General features: G+C 39.1%; 2 protein-coding genes across 13 annotated transcripts in view; one reads left to right on the top strand and one right to left on the bottom strand.

The window, feature by feature from the left end:
• Nucleotides 1-10,716, top strand: part of PAPLN (papilin, proteoglycan like sulfated glycoprotein) — a 66,033-nt gene extending 55,317 nt beyond the window's left edge. Inside the window, exons 29-30 of one of the 2 annotated variants that reach the window (XR_014780986.1) lie at nucleotides 1,716-2,622; nucleotides 9,745-10,716. The gene's annotated coding sequence lies outside the window, so the exon portion shown is untranslated. The remainder of the gene's footprint in view (nucleotides 1-1,715; nucleotides 2,623-9,744) is intronic. The other variant, XM_084792059.1, reaches the window with a different exon arrangement.
• NUMB (NUMB endocytic adaptor protein) overlaps nucleotides 1-18,631 on the bottom strand; it is a 109,378-nt gene that overhangs the window by 20,383 nt on the left and 70,364 nt on the right. For 9 of the 11 annotated variants that reach the window (XM_084792082.1, XM_084792079.1, XM_084792080.1 and 6 more), the window contains 2 exons: nucleotides 12,426-12,500; nucleotides 6,127-6,159 (listed from right to left, as the gene is read on the bottom strand). In XM_084792082.1, the coding sequence (XP_084648208.1) occupies nucleotides 6,127-6,159; nucleotides 12,426-12,500 (108 nt within the window). The remainder of the gene's footprint in view (nucleotides 1-6,126; nucleotides 6,160-12,425; nucleotides 12,501-18,631) is intronic. The other 2 variants (XM_084792089.1, XM_084792081.1) reach the window with 1 other exon arrangement.

Genomic DNA, 18,631 nt, shown 5'->3' with positions numbered 1-18,631 from the left:
TTCAGATCACATCTCTTAAACATTCTTCATGCTGTTAAAGGGATGGACTAAACATCCTTATTTTTTAAGTAGCTGGTACCTTACCCTAAGGAAGGAGCAGCAAATATGGACCCAAAGTTCACAATCACCATAGCTAGGAACCACCACTTGTTTCCCATGGACATCGGCAAATTCTTCCCCAGACCCTCCTCATAGTGGCTGCGACAGACCACAGAGGTGGTGAACCTCTGGTTACCCTAGCCCAACATGGCACTGCTGGAAGCTCTAAGAGGAGCAAAGACAAGGAAGGAGGAAGAAATGGCCTCACCACCTGTCTGACATTTTGTAATTTTTGTTTGTCTATTTTGGAGACAGAGACTCCTTTGGTCTTGCTACCCTTGAAGCAGCTGGCCTTGAACCTGTGATTCTCTTGCCCTAAGTTCCTGGGATTACAGGAGTGTGCTACTATATCTGGAGTATGGCGTCTTGGGGATGAACCTTATGCATGCTAGTCAGGCACTCCACAAACTGAGCTACATTCCTAGCCCTTCAGAGTGATTAAGCAGAAATAATTTTTAAAATAAAGTGAAAACCAGTGAACACAACAGGCTGGTCTTTGTAGACTAGAGGAACCTTCCATTGCTTTCACTTCACGCAAGATGCTAAGCTAGAGGAAATGAGTTACATTACAGGAATAGGTTTTTAACTGTTTAAATCAGGGACTGGCACCTTCTCTCTGAGGGGCCACACACCAAATACTTTGGGCATTGTCAGCCATGTAATTTGCATGACAACTACTCATCTGTCATTGCAGCACAAAACAAAACCGCTGACAACATGTGAACAAATGGGCATGGAATGATTCTAATAAAACTTGATTTTGAAAGACAAATATAGGGCCCATGCTCTGAACATTTTTCTATAATGTAGTCATTAACTGAATCTTTTGAAAGACAACTCATTATTCTGTACCCCCCCCATATTTATAACCTATCCAATATTTCAGACAGTGACTTACATCTTAGGGTTTTGTCTAAATCTAAGATTCTATGATTCCCAGATCAGTAATGAGATAAGAACACACATTGCCATACACAGAATTGACATTTAGAGACAGGATGGCTTGGGTAGCATGTGACAGCTAAGAGTAAAAAGAGTAAGCAGACGTTTTCATGAAAGTCAAAGTAAAGAAATCCATGAGGGCCCAGGGGAGCAAGTGTGGCATAGTTATGAGGGCCCCAGAAGCAGCATCTACTCTCACAAACAACTCAATCACCACAGAGTAATAATGATGTATTAGCCAGGCAATCATGATGCAGTATGCCTTATAATAAGAGACCTTATTACAAGGAACTTGGGTTCAGTTGTTGCTTTAAATTTTATTTAAAATTTCAAGAGAAAGGCCTTGACGCCCATAACTCAGTATTTGAATTTCTGAGGAGAATGACCACACCGAACAATATGTGTATTTTCTTCAAAGCAGTAAAGGGACAGAAAGACAACACCCCCCGGATTTGAGGTTGGCTGTATGTCTAATGGCTGTTTCATTAAAAGTTCCCATTCTTTTCCAACTTGGTTAACCAAAACTCAGTTTGAAATCTTGGCATAGGTGTTATCTCCAGAAAGCCTTCATTATAATTTCTCACATTCTAATTTCCTTTGTGTTCTAGCAGTATTTGTTACTGTTAACAATTTGGTAATATTTCATTAATGCTGACTGGTTCTTTGTGTTACAGAGTGAACTTGAGAGTATGCATACCATTTATTTATTCACTAAACTCAAATATTGTAGAGTGAAAACTAAAAACCACATAGTACTCTAAGCACTGAAGATCCTGCCACTAACAAAGTGAGTGAGGATGATCTGTGTCCCCAGAGAACTTATGCTACAGTGATAAAGAGACATATAAACAAGTAAGTAAAGTGTATGGAATGACAAATGAGATAATAGAAAATAAAGCTAGTAAAGAAATAGGGAGTATGTGTATAGACAAGGGGGTGGGACTTTAAGACAGCTGTAAATAAATGCCTCATTTAGTTGAAACTTTTGAGCAAAGAAAAAAGAGAAGTGGTCATGAATATATATACTGTATATGTTCCATATATAAAGGCCCTGACATAGGCACATTACTGGTATTTTTAAAGGAACAACAACAACAACAACAACAACAACTACTACTACTACTACTACTACTATTATTATTATTATTATTATTATTTTAGTTTTTCAAGACAGGGTTTCTCTGTGTAATAGTCCTGGCTGTCCTGGTCTCGCTTTGTAGATCAGGCTGGCCTTGAATTCACAGAGAGTGCTGGATTTAAAGGCATGTACCACCATGCCTGGCTTTAGGGAATTAAATACTTATTAATTACATAGTACTCTGCCTTCATGTGTGCTTGCAGGCCAGAAGAGGGCACCAGATCTCATTATAGATGGTTGTAAGCCACCATGTGGCTGCTGGGAATTGAACGAGGGCCTTTGGAAGAGCAGCCAGTGCTCCTAACCTCTGAGCCATCTCTCCAGCCCCTAAGGAATTACTAACAAAGAGGTAGGATTAGATGAGAGAAACAAGGACAGAGGGAACATCTGTACAATGACCTACAAGATCCAAAAGATTCCCTGGTAAAGACATCACTGCTGAGGTAGGTACTAACCACAAAGCTTCTAAGTCTCTGGGCAGAATGAAGGAAGTGGCTCCAGATCCTGTCTTTGACTCCTATGCTATCCCATTTCTATGAGAGAAATACCAGTATATAGTTCAGAATGTTGGGCACAACACAACACTGGGTGACATCATGCAGGGAGAGTTGCACGCAGAGAAGAATCCACAAGTAAGAAGTATTTCTGCAGCGATGTAAGGAAAGCTCGGAGTGTATGATTTGCTATACTCCAGATGAACATCGTTTGAAGGAGAGTCAGACTGTGCCTCTTGCTGAGAGCTGTCTGGGACAGGGTGACATACCCACTACCTATTTCCATTTTTAGGCTGAGTCAAGGTCTTGCTAAAATGATGAATTTTGCGATCATCTTACCTCAGTCTCCTAAACAGACAGGCTAACCCGTGTGCCAACATGTGTGGCCCATCAAATATTACTGTGTAGGATTCATTTTTAGGGTTGATGAGGTGGCTTAGCATATTAAGGCACCTGCTGCCAAGCCTGATGACCTGAGGCCCACATGGTGGAAGGAGAACCATCCTCTGACTCTGTATGTGCACCATGGCACACATGCACACGCACACATACACTCACTCTCCATGTAATAAAAAAGTTAAAACATTTGTTTTCAGCTTTCATTAAACAATAGCTCAGCTAGCAAAATCATCACATACATCTTTTTATCCTATTTCTTAGAGCTTAATGTAGGGAAGAGAAGATTGATAACAGCTGGAAAGCCCAAAAGGCTCAAACGTTTTTAAAAATGTTTCAATTAAAGCACATTCCTGGTGATGTTTTAATGCTTTTTGTCTTCTTTCTTTTCCTGAACTCATTGAGTGAAAATAGTTACTGTAATTTTATAAGTTGTATAACAAAATTGTTCTGCTGCAAAAAGGTCCGTCTCTATAACATAAAAATTATTTATTTAGAAGCACAGTCTATTATATAACTTTGGCTCTCCTAGAACTCACCATATAGACCAGGATGCCCTCTAAAATCACTGAAAAACTTGAAAGGCTTATCTTTATTTAAGGCATATTGAGTGTTTTGCCTGCATGTCTGTCTGTGTACCATTATAGGCCAGGGTGTCAGATCCTGTGGAACTGGAGTTTCAGACAGTTGTGAGCTATGATGTGGGTACAGGGAACTGAACCCAGGTCCTTCAGACAACAAATGCTCTTAGCTGCTGAGCCATCTCTCTCTAGCCCATGAAACAATTCTTTAAAAAAAAAAATTTTCTTACAGTCATATATGTTCATGGCTGTCATGCTAAGATTGTTTAGTGTTTTTTAAAGAAAATACAGTGGGAGTAAAAGTCACTAGTAGGATTGATTGACTTGTATTTTTGCAGCCGTGCCTTGCTGTTGTAATCTTAGCTAGTTCAGAACTCACTATGTGGCCCAGGCTGGACTTAAGCTTATGGCAATTCTCCTGACCCAGCTTCTCAAGGGCTAGAATTACAGGTGTGCACAACACTTGGTTATTTACTATTGAAAAAAAATTCCAAATAACTGAGTGTGATGGCACAATGTCTTTAATCCCAGAACTCAGGAGGCAGCAGCAGGTGGATCTCAGGGCCAGCCTGGGCTACAAAATAAAGACTTACCCAATAAACAAACAAACAGAAATCTCTAAGCTAAAATGAAGTGTTGAGGCTGGGCATGGTGATGTGCAGAAGGCAGGAGCATCATGAGTGGAAGAGTCGGCTTTAAGGTGTTTAAAGATTAGCTGACAACTGCTGTCTCAGAATGGGGAGGGGGGGGGGAGGAAGAGGAGAAGGAGGAAAGAGAGAGATGTAGCTTAGGCTCAGGGGCATACTGCTTGCCAATCATGCTCTACGCCCTGGCTTCCACGAGCAAGTTTAAACCACTGAGAAAAACACTTTTTGAAAACTATAATAAAAAAGTAGTTTAACAGAAATAAAATCCAAAGATAACTATTAATCTTTAAAGTGAAGTCGGATGGCTAGAGATGTAGCTCAGCTGGCTGAGTGCTTGCCTAACATGTGAGACACTCTGGTTTTGTAGCACTAGGCAAAGTGGTACACCCCTGTAACCCCAGCACTCCTAGAGGCAGGAGAATCAGAGGTTCAGGTGATCCTCAGCTGGAAAGCAAGTTCTAGGCCACTCTAGGATGCATGAGACCCTGTCTCAAAACCCCAAAAGAAAAACCCTCTACCATCCTATCCGCCTCCCCAATCCCCATCCCCAGGAGAATGGAAGCCTGGCAGCACAGGCCTGTAATCCCAGCTATTTAGGAATTTAAGGCCAGCAAATTAATAAGATCATGCCTCAACACAAAAAGTAAAAAGAGGGCTGTGGATACAGTTCACTAGAGCACTGGCCTGGCATGTGCAACCCCATCACCGCAAAAGAAAATAAAAAAAACAAAAGTGACTGTACAGCACAGTGTTTAAAGGTATAGACTCTGGAGACAGATTATCTAGGTTCAAATCCAAATTCTTATTGCTTATTGTATTTGGGATTAGGGAGGCCACCTGACCTCTGATACCTCAACCTCCTCACAGTATAAGGAAGAATAATAATTCCATGTTATTTAAGAATAAATTGATTTATAATTTTCATATGTCATGTAAGTTTGGGATTGTGAGTTAGGATCTGAAAGCACTCAGGAAGAGAGTCTACTTGAGGGGTTGTCTAGATTAGGCTGACCTCTAGACACTGGTTGTGAGCTACCCAAGTAGCTGCTGGGAAGTGAACTAAGATCCACTCTAAGAGCAGCAAGTGCTCTGAACACTGGGCCATCTTTCTAGCCTCTTTTACTGTGTTCCAGTGTTGGAGATGGAACTGTGGACCTGGTGCATGCTAATGCTGGACAAACCCTCGACTCTGGAGGGACTGCTACTTCTGGAGATCTGAGCACTGATCATGCACTACTAGAAAATGAACAGAGTAACTATTTAAAGGGCATCCATGCAGCAGATTTTGGTAGGCTATTAATTACAACTGAATCTCTTAGATCAGCAATACAGGTTAAAGATCATAGCAGAATCTTCAAAGGTAAGTTTATGTACTTGTATTTATTCCCCTGAAATTTAACTTAAATTTAAATTTAAAATAAAAAGTAATAGCATTGAATGTAAATTTTGAAGTACCTTAATTTTTTTCCTGAATCTAATACTTCTATTTCTGTCAGTCTTGGGCCCTAACTAAAATCTACCAGTAGAATATAGTGAATATACTAACAAAATAGTTTTGAAAGATCAAATAGAGTTTATCTAATAGCAGCTGCTAAAGAGATCATTAAAAAAAAAAAACCTTACTTGATTCATTTATTGGGCTTTCTTAGAAATGAGATTTTGTATCAAACAGGTAATACCATAGTCAGCAACTAATGCATTGCTTTTCATATACTGTTAAATCTATTTCTGTTTTGTATAGAAATCAAGGTTTATTCTGTTAGCATGTCAATGCTATGCTGGGGTGTAACTCCTTATATGAATAAGCACAATCATGGCATCGAACTTACTTTTCCAAAGAAGCCTTTGAAGAACTTCCTTTCCTGGAGGAACAGGGGGACAAGTCGAGTGCTATTATTGTATAGGCTAAATGCTCCAGGGTTTCACAACAATTAAGCACATACAGAAGAAGAGGAGAAGGAAAAGTGGGAGAAGGGAGGGGTTGAGAATTTTAAAGAGTTATCCATACCAGGAATGACAGGGAAGAAGGAAAGGTGCGTGAAAATGCAGGGAAACACACTGTAAGACCTAAGAATCCACGGAAAGAGAGGAATTCAGAGCATATATCCATGCAGTACAAAATACATAATTTAGTAATCTCTATTTCTCCTACAGAGATTATCCAAATTTGGCAGCAGAGAAAAAGATTAGGACATACTAGTTAGGCATGACTTTACATTTAAAATACATAATGGTAACAAATAAAAGCTTAGCTTTACATACAATTTTCTACTTAAAATCAATGGTAGTCAAATGTGGTGGCGTGTGCCCATCATCCTAGCTCCTTAGGAAGCTGAGGCAGGGCTATCTGAGCCCAGCAGTTCAGGGTCATCATTAGTGAAAGCTTGCCTTTTCAAGAAATAAAAATACAACAGGAGCCTGAGAAGCCGCTCCAGGTCAGCCTGGCCTTCAGAGTGAGATTCCAAATCAAAAGCAAACAACCAACTTGTTGGTAAAGCACACTTCTGCGCTGTGTGTAAGGGCCTGAGTTTGATGCCCTGGCACTGCAAAACATAACAAAACACAACAAAACTGGCAACCTATAAAGTTAAATCATGAACATACATCAACAGCTCTTGCCACACCTTTTCGAAATCTGGAAGTGTAGTCACTGGTAGCCCACATCTATTAGTATCAGTCTGTCTGTGTGTACTCATCAGTTCTACAACACACACTGAGAAACAGCAGGATCTAGTCCAGGTCACAATAAATCATTTATGAAGGATCTAAGGCTAATGCTTACACTGGGGGCACAGAAAAAAATATTTAAGAACCAAACTATGTACAATGGTCACAAATGGAATTTAAGCAACAGGGTTTTGTTTTCTTTATAACTGTTCTTTTAAAGACTTATTTGTTTATTATGTATATAGTGTTCTGCCTGCATGTAATATCTGCTGGCCAGAAGAGGACACCAGATTTTATTGTAGATAATTGTGAGCCATCATGTGGTTGCTGGGACTTGAACTCAGGACCTTTAGAAGAGCAGGCAGTGCTCTTAACCACTGAGCCATCTCTTCAGCCTCCTAACTGTTCTTTTAAAGCAAAGAATCTTGCATTGATAACAACCACACTGCTATCAACTATCAGGACAAGGAGGCCATAATAATCTATGGTCCTATCATCAGTTTGGTTTGGTTTGTTGAGACAGGGTCTTACTATGTAGCCTGAACTCACTATGTAGATCAGGCTGGCCTGAAACTCATAGAAATCTGCCTCTGCCTTCTGGGTGCTAGGATTAAAGGGGTTCGCTACCACGACTAGCTACCATCAATTTTTAAGCATCATTTACACAAGTTGATTATTAACTAAAATTTGAAGAACTTATCAAAGTAGATAGGTTCTGATTTTCCCAACCCAGCTTTATATTTTACTTTAGCGCTGAGCTATACTTTTAATCCTTATTTTTTATAATCAATGTTTGTTGCTGCAAAAATGTCTGGTAAAGGACAACTATTCTGAAATCTGAGTCTCCCAGTTTACGAACACTTCCCCCTAAGTTTTGAAAGTCACAAATGACATCAAATATTTCCACAAAATACTCTAATCTGGAGCTGATTCAAGTAGCTGTTACACCAAGACTAAAATTATTTCTGCTGCCAAATTTGATGGCCCTAGTTTTGTTAGACTATTGAGTAACAATCAGCTTTCAAGAATGCAGCCAAAGTTATAGATCACCATTCTCACAGGGTGGGGAGGCGACAGTTAATATTTTATTCAGCTTCTAGAAAAGCTCTTGTTAAAGATAGGATTTTTTTCCTTTTTTTCATAAAAGACCCCAGATGTTAATGAAAAAAGGTGACATGCAAAATGCATAAAAGATATTAGATTAGAGAATATTAATGTTCTTAAAAAAACAAATTATGATTCTTTTACCTGCTAAAATAAGAACATATATTAAAACAAATATATCAAATAATGAATAAAAACCCCAACATACTAGGAGCTAGTTATATAATCTAAAACCAAGGCAGAGGAAGAGACACTCAGAAGACAAGGGGATGAATTAACTGTCTGCAATGAAAGGCATTTTGGATCACAGGGAAGCAAGGCAAAGCCTGATACAATGGTTATAGAACTTGCTGCTATGTGACAATATTTATCACCCTGTAACATATAAGCAACACAACTAAAGTAGAAGTTGTTTCTAAAATTTAATCTATACAATCTAAATTCTATAGTAGCTAATTAGTGAATTATGTCACAAAATAAATGAAGTAAAAATAATTGTTACTTTATATACATGAGGGTAAGAAATGGTCTCAGAAACACATTTTAAAACTATCCCAAAGCTACTTTCTTCACTTGAGAATGTCAACTTTGCCAAAGACTTCTAACAGTAGTTAAAGTAATTCTAAATTACAAGGGATCATGTGGGGAAAGGTCTCCATACAATATACTTGCAAGTAATTTTCAATTTCTTGCAGTTAAAACTACTAGAAATAAAATTTTTGGTTTATAGGTCATAAAATACCTTTTTGCTGCTTAAGTGGTATCTGAGTTATGTAATTCTTCCTATTTTAAAGCTTTGCCACACAAACAGATTCCAAAGGTATTTTGTTTATTTAATTCTTTATAGCTTTATGCACTCCTATAACTTGTTCCCATTTATTTAAAGTTCTTTCAGGAAACTTTAAGATCTTTATGCTAACAACAACAACAACAAAAATACTCGTGATATAGCATTTAGTACAATAGAAGAATAAGGCACAGCAGGCTGTAGATCCTAGATAGATATCTGTTAAAAGAATGTTATCAAAGAAAAAATGTACCTAATAATTCTACAATGAAAATATGAAAGGAAGACAAAAGCAAAATCACGGAGAACTGTGGCCTCATGAGGCAATGCCCTAGAGACTTTTCCACTTCTGGCACGGTTTTCACTATAGCACTAAGCACCTTATCTACGTAACAGTCACGTCCTTGTTTTGTTGGTTGGTTTTGGTTTTTGAGACAGGGTTTCTCTGTGTAGCCCTGGCTGTCCTGAAACTGGTTCTGTAGATTAGAATGACCTCAAATTCAGAGATCCACCTGCCTCTGGCTCCTGTGTGCTGGAATTAAAGGTGTGAGCCACCACTGCCTGGCTTAGAAAGTGAAGTCTGACTGAGCAGAATAAACAGAGGGTTGCCCAATACTCAGTATCTAACTGATTTTTAAAACACATTTGTCAATGTAAGTCTGTGTAACTGTCCTAAGTTGCCTGGATATTCCAGAGGATGATGCAGTGTTCCTCAATTGTTCCATGCTATTTTTTGAGGTAGGGTTTCTCTGAACCTGAAGTGCACTAATTCACCTAGACTGGCTGGCCACTGAGCCTTAGAGGTCTTTGTCTTCACTTCCCCAGTTCAGGGATTATGGCCTTATGTTTTGTAACCAACTGTTTTGTTTTGTTTTTGTTTTTAACATAGGTGCTGGGAAATCTAAACTGAGGTCTTCATGCTTGTATGGCAAGCTCTTCAACAAGCCATGTCCCTGCCCTGGATAACTATAATTTTTAAATTGCAAATTTAGGTTATATTTATGGTGAATATAAAAAGCACATTAAATGTTATCTAAACAGTCGTAGGCTTCAAATAATAATATTGTTTTTTAAAAGGTGAAATAAAACAAAAAAATGTACTCAACAAAAAAAGTTAGATTTAAATTAGGTGGTGAGCAGAGTGAGTGGCTTGTACATGTACTTCCAGTATGTGGGAGGCAGAGGCCCTGTCTAAAAAAGCCAAAAACCCCAACAGAAGCAACAACAAACTAGACATTTAAATACTGGCTACATCTGGAATTGGAAGAGATCTTGTTTTGTTTAATAACTATTTTAAAAATTAAATTTAAAATGTATTTATTTATTCATTCATTTATTCATAGAGTATTCTGCCTGCACGTCAGAAGAGGGCACCAAATCTCATTATAGATGATTGTGAGCCACCATGTGGTTGCTGAGAATTGAACTCAGGATCTCTGAAAGAGCAGCCAGTGGTGCTCTTAATCTCTGAGCCATCTCTCCAGGCCAAAAATATTAATTAATTTATTTTATGTGCATGGGTACTCTGTCCGCATGTGTGTCTGTGCTCTTGAGAGGCCGGAAGGAGGAGTCAAATTCCCTGGAAGTGGAGTTACAGATGGTTGGGAACCACCATGTAGGTGCTGGAAATTGAACCTCGGTTCTTTGGAACAGCAGACAGTGTTCTTAACCACAGAACCATCTTTCTGGCCTCTGCTTATAAATCTTAGCTTCATCTGTAGCTTAGACGATAAACATATTTTCCTACACAATAAAGAGCTGTTTCTAATTTTTTAGAAAAGTTAAGATCCAGATGAAGTGACAGCTGCCTGTAATCCTAGCACCCAGGAGGCTGAGGAGGATAATGTGCTGGGAGCTGAGCCTGTCTCAAAAATGCAAATAAACAGACAAGACACCAACGTTTAAGAAGACGACTAGACAGTAGTGCTACAGGTGTGGCTTTGTTCAGTCATGTGAGGCCCTAGGTTTGATACTCAGCATGGAAAAAGAGGACTGACTATTTCTGAATTAAATGATGTGCTAGAGGCTCATTCCTCAGTAGCCCTGTTTGTTTCTTTTTTGAGACAGGGTTTCTCTGCATAGCCATGGCTGTCCTGCACTCGCTTAGTAGACCAGGTCAGCCTTGAATTCACAGCAACCTGCCTGTCTCTGTCTTCCTGAGGTGCACCACCACACTTGGCTGAGTCTATATTTTATTAGGGAATAATCATATCAGAAAGCAAATCTGCAACTAGTTTCATGAACCACAGGACCCAGACTTAAAGTCCTCTTAGCATTAATGAATTCAAGGAAACTTTCTGGGCTTCTATCATTTAAGTATTTAAATGTCCAAAATCTAAGGTAAAAGTGTTGAGTACATGTACCATTTGTACAGAGTTGCTATGTTTTGTTTTTTGTTTTTGAGACAGGGTTTCTCTGTGTAGGCCTGGCTATCCTGGACTTTGTAGACCAGCTGGCCTCAAACTCACAGCGACCCACCTGCCTCTGCCTCCCGAGTGCTGGGATTAAAGGTGTGCACCACCACACCTGGCTGAGTTGCTATGTTTTGTGTTCTACAAACAATTATTTTTGTACTTTTCTTTCTACAACAGATTCAGGCATTTATTGCAAAAATAAAATCTACCTCTTGATATATTTTCAAATTTTACATGTTTTATACTGAGGGAATATATAGAGGTAACATAAACTATATCAATAAAGCAGAAAAGTTTTGGTTATTAAGCAAATTGAAAAATAAAAAGCACTCATTAGTAGCCAAACTTATACTAGCAAACCCAAGTAACATGAATTTAATGCTGTTTGGGGATAGGCACATGCAGAAGCAATGCTTCAAGCTTCCCCAGCACAGTGGGGAACGGCTGCACACTGGGAGAAGGAAGGCTGTGAGGAGGGCTTGAAGAGGCATGGACAGTCCTTAGACACAGTGGAAATAGGAAACTGGCACTCCAGTCTGATCCTTTAACAACTCTGAATACTTGGTCTACCTTAATAAATACAAAGGATAAACATAGGATGTATTCTATGGTGTAACAGGCAAAGAAAGCATCACTTATCCTGAAAAGGAGTTAAACATTTTGAGTTTACGGAAAAGGAAGAGAAAGTAGGTTGTTTGTGTCAGAGGGATACAGAAAGATGGACGTGGGGGTGCAGATGAGAAGGCCCTCCCAAAGTAAACTTCCTCAGGCCTCACACAGGCATTTTCTACTCTTGTCCCACGGAAGCTGTTTCTTATAGATTTAAAATTAATAGTCTAGAATCCAGGTATCAGAAGTCACTAACTGCACCATTTCTGGGCTGGTTTTAGAATATTATTTTCTGTCAGCTTTCATAACTACTTGTTTCTTAAGAGCATATTTTTGATAATGTAGGAGCAAAAAGGTTGATCTTTATGATCTGTACTTTTAGATGGAGCAAATGAGATGTTCTTTTTTTTCAGTAAACCCACATTTTTTGCCTTGGGAGAACACACTGTTCTTAGTGGATACTGGGTGGCTAAAATTCAGTGAGCACAATCTTGTAATAGAACACTGACAGCATATAGATCAATATTAGCAACCACCAAATACGTACAGCTTTCAGTCTTTTTACAGCATCTTCACAGATGTGCATTCCTCTTGACTCATCAACTTCTACATGGCCGAGATACTGCGGAGAGAAGAAAAGGAGTTACTGCACTGAGGTTCACTGAGATGCTAATATCTAGTCGAGAGCTGATGACAGAAAATTCAATTCCTGCACTCAAGAAACTCATGGCTATTGTAGAAAAGTGAAGGGAATCTTAATTTTACAAACTCAGAATTTTCATAGGAATAAAATTTACAATATTTCAGAGTTATAAGGGATAAATGAAAAAGTACATGACAGCCACTAAAAGCGACACCAATCTGCAGTATCAGGAGCTCACTAGCCTAAGTGAGATACAATCCCTCTATCTCCATACATAAAAACAGTCCTAAGACGAAGTCTGTACAACTAGCAATAAAAAGTCCAAATGGGTCAGCAAGAAGGCTCAGCTAGTAAGGCGCTTGCTGTTAAACCTGACAACCCATGTTCAATCCCTAGAACACATATGGAAGGAGAGAACTGCCTTCTGACCTCTACCCATGTATCATAGCATTTCATGTGCTCACATGCATGCACACACAGTGGGGAGGAAGAAAGGGAGGGGTAGAATTTGAGGAGGAAGGAATATTAATGTTCAGAAATTACCATGGGCCGAGAAATAGACAAACAATTACGTATAATAGGATAACTAAACACCAGCAAGTATCCCTGTTGCCTGGAAGATGAGCTATGAAAGCTTGGAGATTTTGGGTACTGAAATGAGTCTGTACTTGATCCTAGAGACAATGGGAATCTAAGTATGACTTTTTTGTGTGTGCAAGGTAATTATGATTCGAACTAAACCTTATAATAGGACTAGTCTCAGGTCAAAGCAGAAGGGATGATGACAATATGCTCCAGATCCCATATTCTAAGGGTTCCATTCCTCTCTAATAGACAAGATGTTATCATCTTGTTATGGCCCCTAGGCTGGCCTTGAACTCACAATCTTCCTATCTCAGCCTCTGGAGTGGCTTGGACTACAGATGTGCATCATCACACATGACACAGTTTTTTCTTTCTTTCTTTCTTTCTTTCTTTCCTTCCTTCCTTCCTTCCTTTCTGTTTTTTGAGACAGGATTTCTCTGTGTAGTCTTGACTGTCCTGGTCCTAGCACTCGGGAGGCTGCCCCTGCCTCCCAGGTGCTGGGATTAAAGGTGTGTGCCACCACGCCTGGCACAGGTGTTTTCTTAAAAGTCAATTCAGAAGCTGGTTCCAGGTAAGATGGAGAACACTTAATATACACACCCTAAACCTCCCGCTAAGTGAAACCATAAAATCCGGGTAGAATGCATTGGAACAGCTACTGGGTTTCTGGAACTCAAGGTGTCATTAATTTCCAAGTTTTACTTTCCCATTTGTTTCTTTGGAACCTCCACCATAAAAAATACACAGCCAGAACAGTGTTTTTTTTTTTTTAAATGAAATCGCAAATGTTCAATTTTACCAATAAAGACTGGAAAGCCAGGTACTGGGGCGAAAGCCTGCTAGCTCAGGAGGCTGATCTTCCTTCTCAGCCGATGTTCCAAAAGGAAAAGGCCCTCTCTCCTTCTCTATGCTGTCTTAAAAATTCTTCAAACTGAATGCCCCTCCTTTCTATTTCCTGTGAGTCTCTCTATCCATCACTGAGACTTCTTTTCCCTCTCTAAGGGTTTTTCACATGTTCACTCCCTGTCACCTGGTGTCTTGCTCTACCTCTTGACCTATGGTTGACTTCATTTAATCCTGTTTATAGAAAGCTCTTGAATTAAAGGTGTGTGCTAGGGCTGAGCCACACCACAAAAAAAAACAAACAGATTTTTGTTTTTGTTTTTTTTTTTTCCAGTTCACAATCTTGGGACTCACAGTGTGATCAAATATCCTGCTAGAACAGTGAGATGGGACACAGAGAAAACTGCTAAAAGTACTCTAGTCTGACTTGAGGAACAGAAATGGAAACTCCTAAATCAGAGAAAATGAAGGAGCTGCAGGAAGCCAACTGGTAATGTGAAGACCATGAAGCTATACAAATAGCAAAACTGGGAACACCTTACATTCAGGGTGTCCTCTCCCGAAAGAAAGGACAAGAGGATGAGATAGGAGACATCCAAGAACAAAAAGATAGTAAGGAGCACGAAAGTCTGGAAAACTGACTTGTTTTTGAAGTCCTGGGCTAAACTTGGACTGTCCAGGTAAGGACCTACTCCTTTAACTGGTGTATAAAAGACTTTCAGAGCTGAAGCAATAGACAGAGCATTTCCCAGCATGTCATGTGTATATGACAGATTTACACAGGCTTTGAAAATGGGACTGATGCAGTTAACATATCTAAGAGAAAAAATCCAAAGTCCTCCAAAATTTGGAACTTTCTAAGTATAGATATGACACACCAAGCAGTAAAGTCCACACACGGCCTCATGTAGTAAGCCACAGTCAAGAATACTAAGAATACTGCATATGATTACCTTTATTATATACATGTAAGACATAGATGAAACATAAATGTTTACATTTAGACTTTAGCTGTACCCTAAGATATCTTACTATGGGTATATGCAAACAATCCAAAGTTTTCAAAGTTCTCAAAAACACTTCTAGTCCTAAGCATTTTTAGACCCAGGATATAAAACAAATGTAGTTATTTACTTATAAACAAACAGGTTATGTATAGCATGGGCTGGCCTCAAACTTGCTATGTAGCCAAGGATGATTTTTAACTTATAATCCTCCTATATTTATCTCTCAAGTGCTTGGAGTACTTGGAGTGCATGTGCTACTATACCCACTTTATACCGCTTCATGCAAGCTAGGTAATAATCCACTAATGAAGCCATAGCCCCAGGGACCTCCCTCAAAGAGCTTGACACAAGCCGCAACATTGAGCTGGCATACGGCAAAATCATGAATGTAATTCATCCTGGGGAAAATGATTCATGGTTACCAACACAAAGACTTTAAAGCAGTTATTATAAAAAAAAATTGAAAGAATCAACGGCCAACTGTCTTGAAATAAATGCAAAATAGAAGGTCTCAACAACAAAAAATAGTATATATTTAAAAAACCAAATTTCAAACTTTTAACTTAGTTACTGGTAGTATCCATTGTGAAGAGAATGTAACTTTGCCTTAGTTTGGGCCCAAAGCGAAAATGGTCCTGGGAAGCTTGACCCCACTGAGATTTTGTCTCTACAAACTGATAAAGATCTTAAATAGAGTCAGAGGAAGAGGAAGATCAGCCCAAGACAAAAGATAGAACTCGAGAGCAAGAGCGGGAGATCGAGATCGTCTCTCTCTCTCTCTCTCTCTCTCTCTCTCTCTCTCTCTCTCTCTCTCACTCACACACACACACACACACACACACACACACACACACACACACACACACACACACACAGGAACTGGAGAGAAATCGGAGGTTCTAGCCCACAGCACAGGGAGTTGGGAGGATTTGGCAGCAGCGGCCAGCTTGGTGGAGACCTCCAGGTTCAGTCCACGGAGTGTGGCTGCTTCCGTCGGACAGGTGGTCTGCTAGACTCCTGAGAATTATGCTAGGGGAATTGCCCTGCGGAACTGATACTCACAAAGTTTCATTCTTATTCTCCTTAATCTCCTTTCCCCTTATGTAGGGTAGTTGGGCTGTAGGGGAAGTACATGCCTTTAATAAATCCCTAATAGTAGAATCGTTACGGAATCGGAGCCAACAGTCCACTTCTCTGGAAGGCCATTCTTACAAACATGTGCTAGATTATTTTGTAGTGTCTGTCTGTCTCCCTCCCTCCCTCCCTCCCTCCCTCTCTCTTTCAAGACGGGATCCCTGGAACCAGCTGGCCTCAAACTCAGACACTCATCTGCCTCTATGTGTTCCTGAGTGCTGACATTAGAGGCACGTGCCACCACACCAGGCTCTGAGTGCTGTCATTCGAGGCACGTGCCACCACACCAGGCTCTTCTGTAGTTTGAGCCATCGTATCTCCAGTGACTACTAGCACTAAGCATGTTTACCCTTAGCTACACTGCAGTTGATCAATACTGGCTTGACTTTTGTCTCTTTCCTATTACCCACCCTCCCCCGTCTCCGTTTTGATTTTTTGTTGTTGTTGGGTTGTTTGTTTGTTTTTCAAGACAGGGTTTCTCTGTGTAGCCTTGGCTGTCCTGGACTGCCTTTGTAGATCAGGCTAACCTCAAACTCACAGCGATCCACCTGCCTCTTTCTCCCAAGTGCTGGGATTAAAGGTATGTGCCACCACGCCCAGCTTATGAAATTTTGAATTAAGTTGTACTTTGGACTTTCATATAGTTTAGATCCCATTTTAGTAGTTTTGTGCCTAGTTTTTCCATGTTTATCTGCAAAGTCTACCTGGTTTATCATTTCTTGTTTGCTCCTGTGATATCTTTATTAGGCTGTGTAATTATTTTGCTAATTCCACGAACATATAAAACTGTCCCATGTTTTCTATTTATTTTAATATATTTAATACTATAGATATAATTCTTAAAGGGTTTGGAAACATTGGTCCACAAGACCATCTCTACTTAGTCCTTTAGAGAAGTATCACTTTTTAAAAACAGCTTTCTCATTTTACTCACGGTTAAGGCCTATCCAACTTTTATTTTTATGCTTCAGTCAATTTTAATAATGTATTTATCTAGAGCATTCATAGTTTATTAAATTTTCAAAATCATCAGCATAAGTTATAAAATGCTCACATAACTTAATTTCTTTGGGCCTGTGGTAGCATCTCCTCACACTCTTATCCCTAACATATATGTATAATATATATGTATATATATTATACACACACAAACATATATATATCCACACACTTGTGCTAGTGTATGTGCACATACACACTTGCATTTTCTTTATCTTAAGGCTAATTTTTATTACTGCCTCCAAGTTATTCAATGTCCCTGTCTCCAATGAGACAGTAGGCAGACCCTTCTGTGAGTTACCTTCAGATTCTAGAAATGAAAACAAGGTTTTATATTCATTCTCATTCTACCATGTAACTCAGTCAACTCAACTGGCCACATGTAACTATTCCTGCCAACAATAACAAAGAAAGAACACTTGGTAGAAAGCAAAGAACAAAAATATTTTATATTTCTGCTGACTCTTAGTGGCGTTATCCATTTAGAAATGTGAAAATGGAAATCAGGCCTGAGTCTCAGCAGACTGCGAGGAAAACATGTCCATTGAAATAAATATCACTTCAAAGGTCTCTTTTCTTCTCTGAGACACTATCTCACTGAAGAACTGCAGCTGACTTATGCTTTAATGGCTAAAATATTTGACACTGTAACTTCTTTTGTTTATGCCTTTTCCAAACTCTCTGAGTAAGGCACTTTTATTCATAAAAATATGCATTAGAAAAACTATGTGGAATGCATTCTTTATGAATTAAATCATTTTTCTTTTCTTGAAAAAAAAATTAAAAATTACATCCCCTGCCTCTTTTTTGGTACTGTTTCCATGAGAGGAAGCATAGGGCCTGAGGTGAGAGACTACACAGTTCCCAGCAGAAGCAAGAAGCAACACAACATACATTTGTAACAAACTATGAAGAATTTCATCATGCATATATAGATTATATATTCATATAGCAAATATAGTATGAAAATATACAGAATAGTACCTAAGTTTTGTGTTTTTTAAAGATTTATTTATTTTATGTATGAGTGCTCTATCTGTATATACACTTGCATGCCAGAAGAGGGCGTCAGATCACATTATAGATGGTTGTGAGCCACTATGTGGTGCTAGGAATTGAACTCAGGACCTCTGGAAGAGCAAACAGTGCTCTTAACCACTGAGCCATCTCTCCAGCTCCCCAGTATCAAAGTTTTATATGTGTTTAACCCAGTCAAATTAAAATATTCTCACTTTTAAACTTTGGAGTATAACTCTATCTGAGTAAGTCATGAAACAATCAGATTAAAGTACTGGAAAGAATTTAAGAGATCCAAACTTTTCCTTTAGCTAAGTGTCAATAAAGTAGAATTAATTCTTACTCTACTTTACTAACTAGTAAAGTGACAGAACCAAGAACAGAACCCTGGTCTTTTGCTTTCTAGGTCTTTTCCAATTAACCTGACACTACCTCTCTGGTACAGCACATGTACAACTGTCCTGTTTTAATAATGGCTCATAGTTTACTGCTCTTACATGCATTTACTTAATGTTATTCTTCAAA

This window comes from Acomys minous, assembly GCF_964271855.1.
Source record: "Acomys minous genome assembly, chromosome: 8".
NCBI classification, from domain to species: Eukaryota; Metazoa; Chordata; class Mammalia; order Rodentia; family Muridae; genus Acomys; species Acomys minous.
The sequence above is the reverse complement of the archived record's forward strand: the minus strand, read 5'-3'. Positions and strand labels throughout refer to the sequence as shown.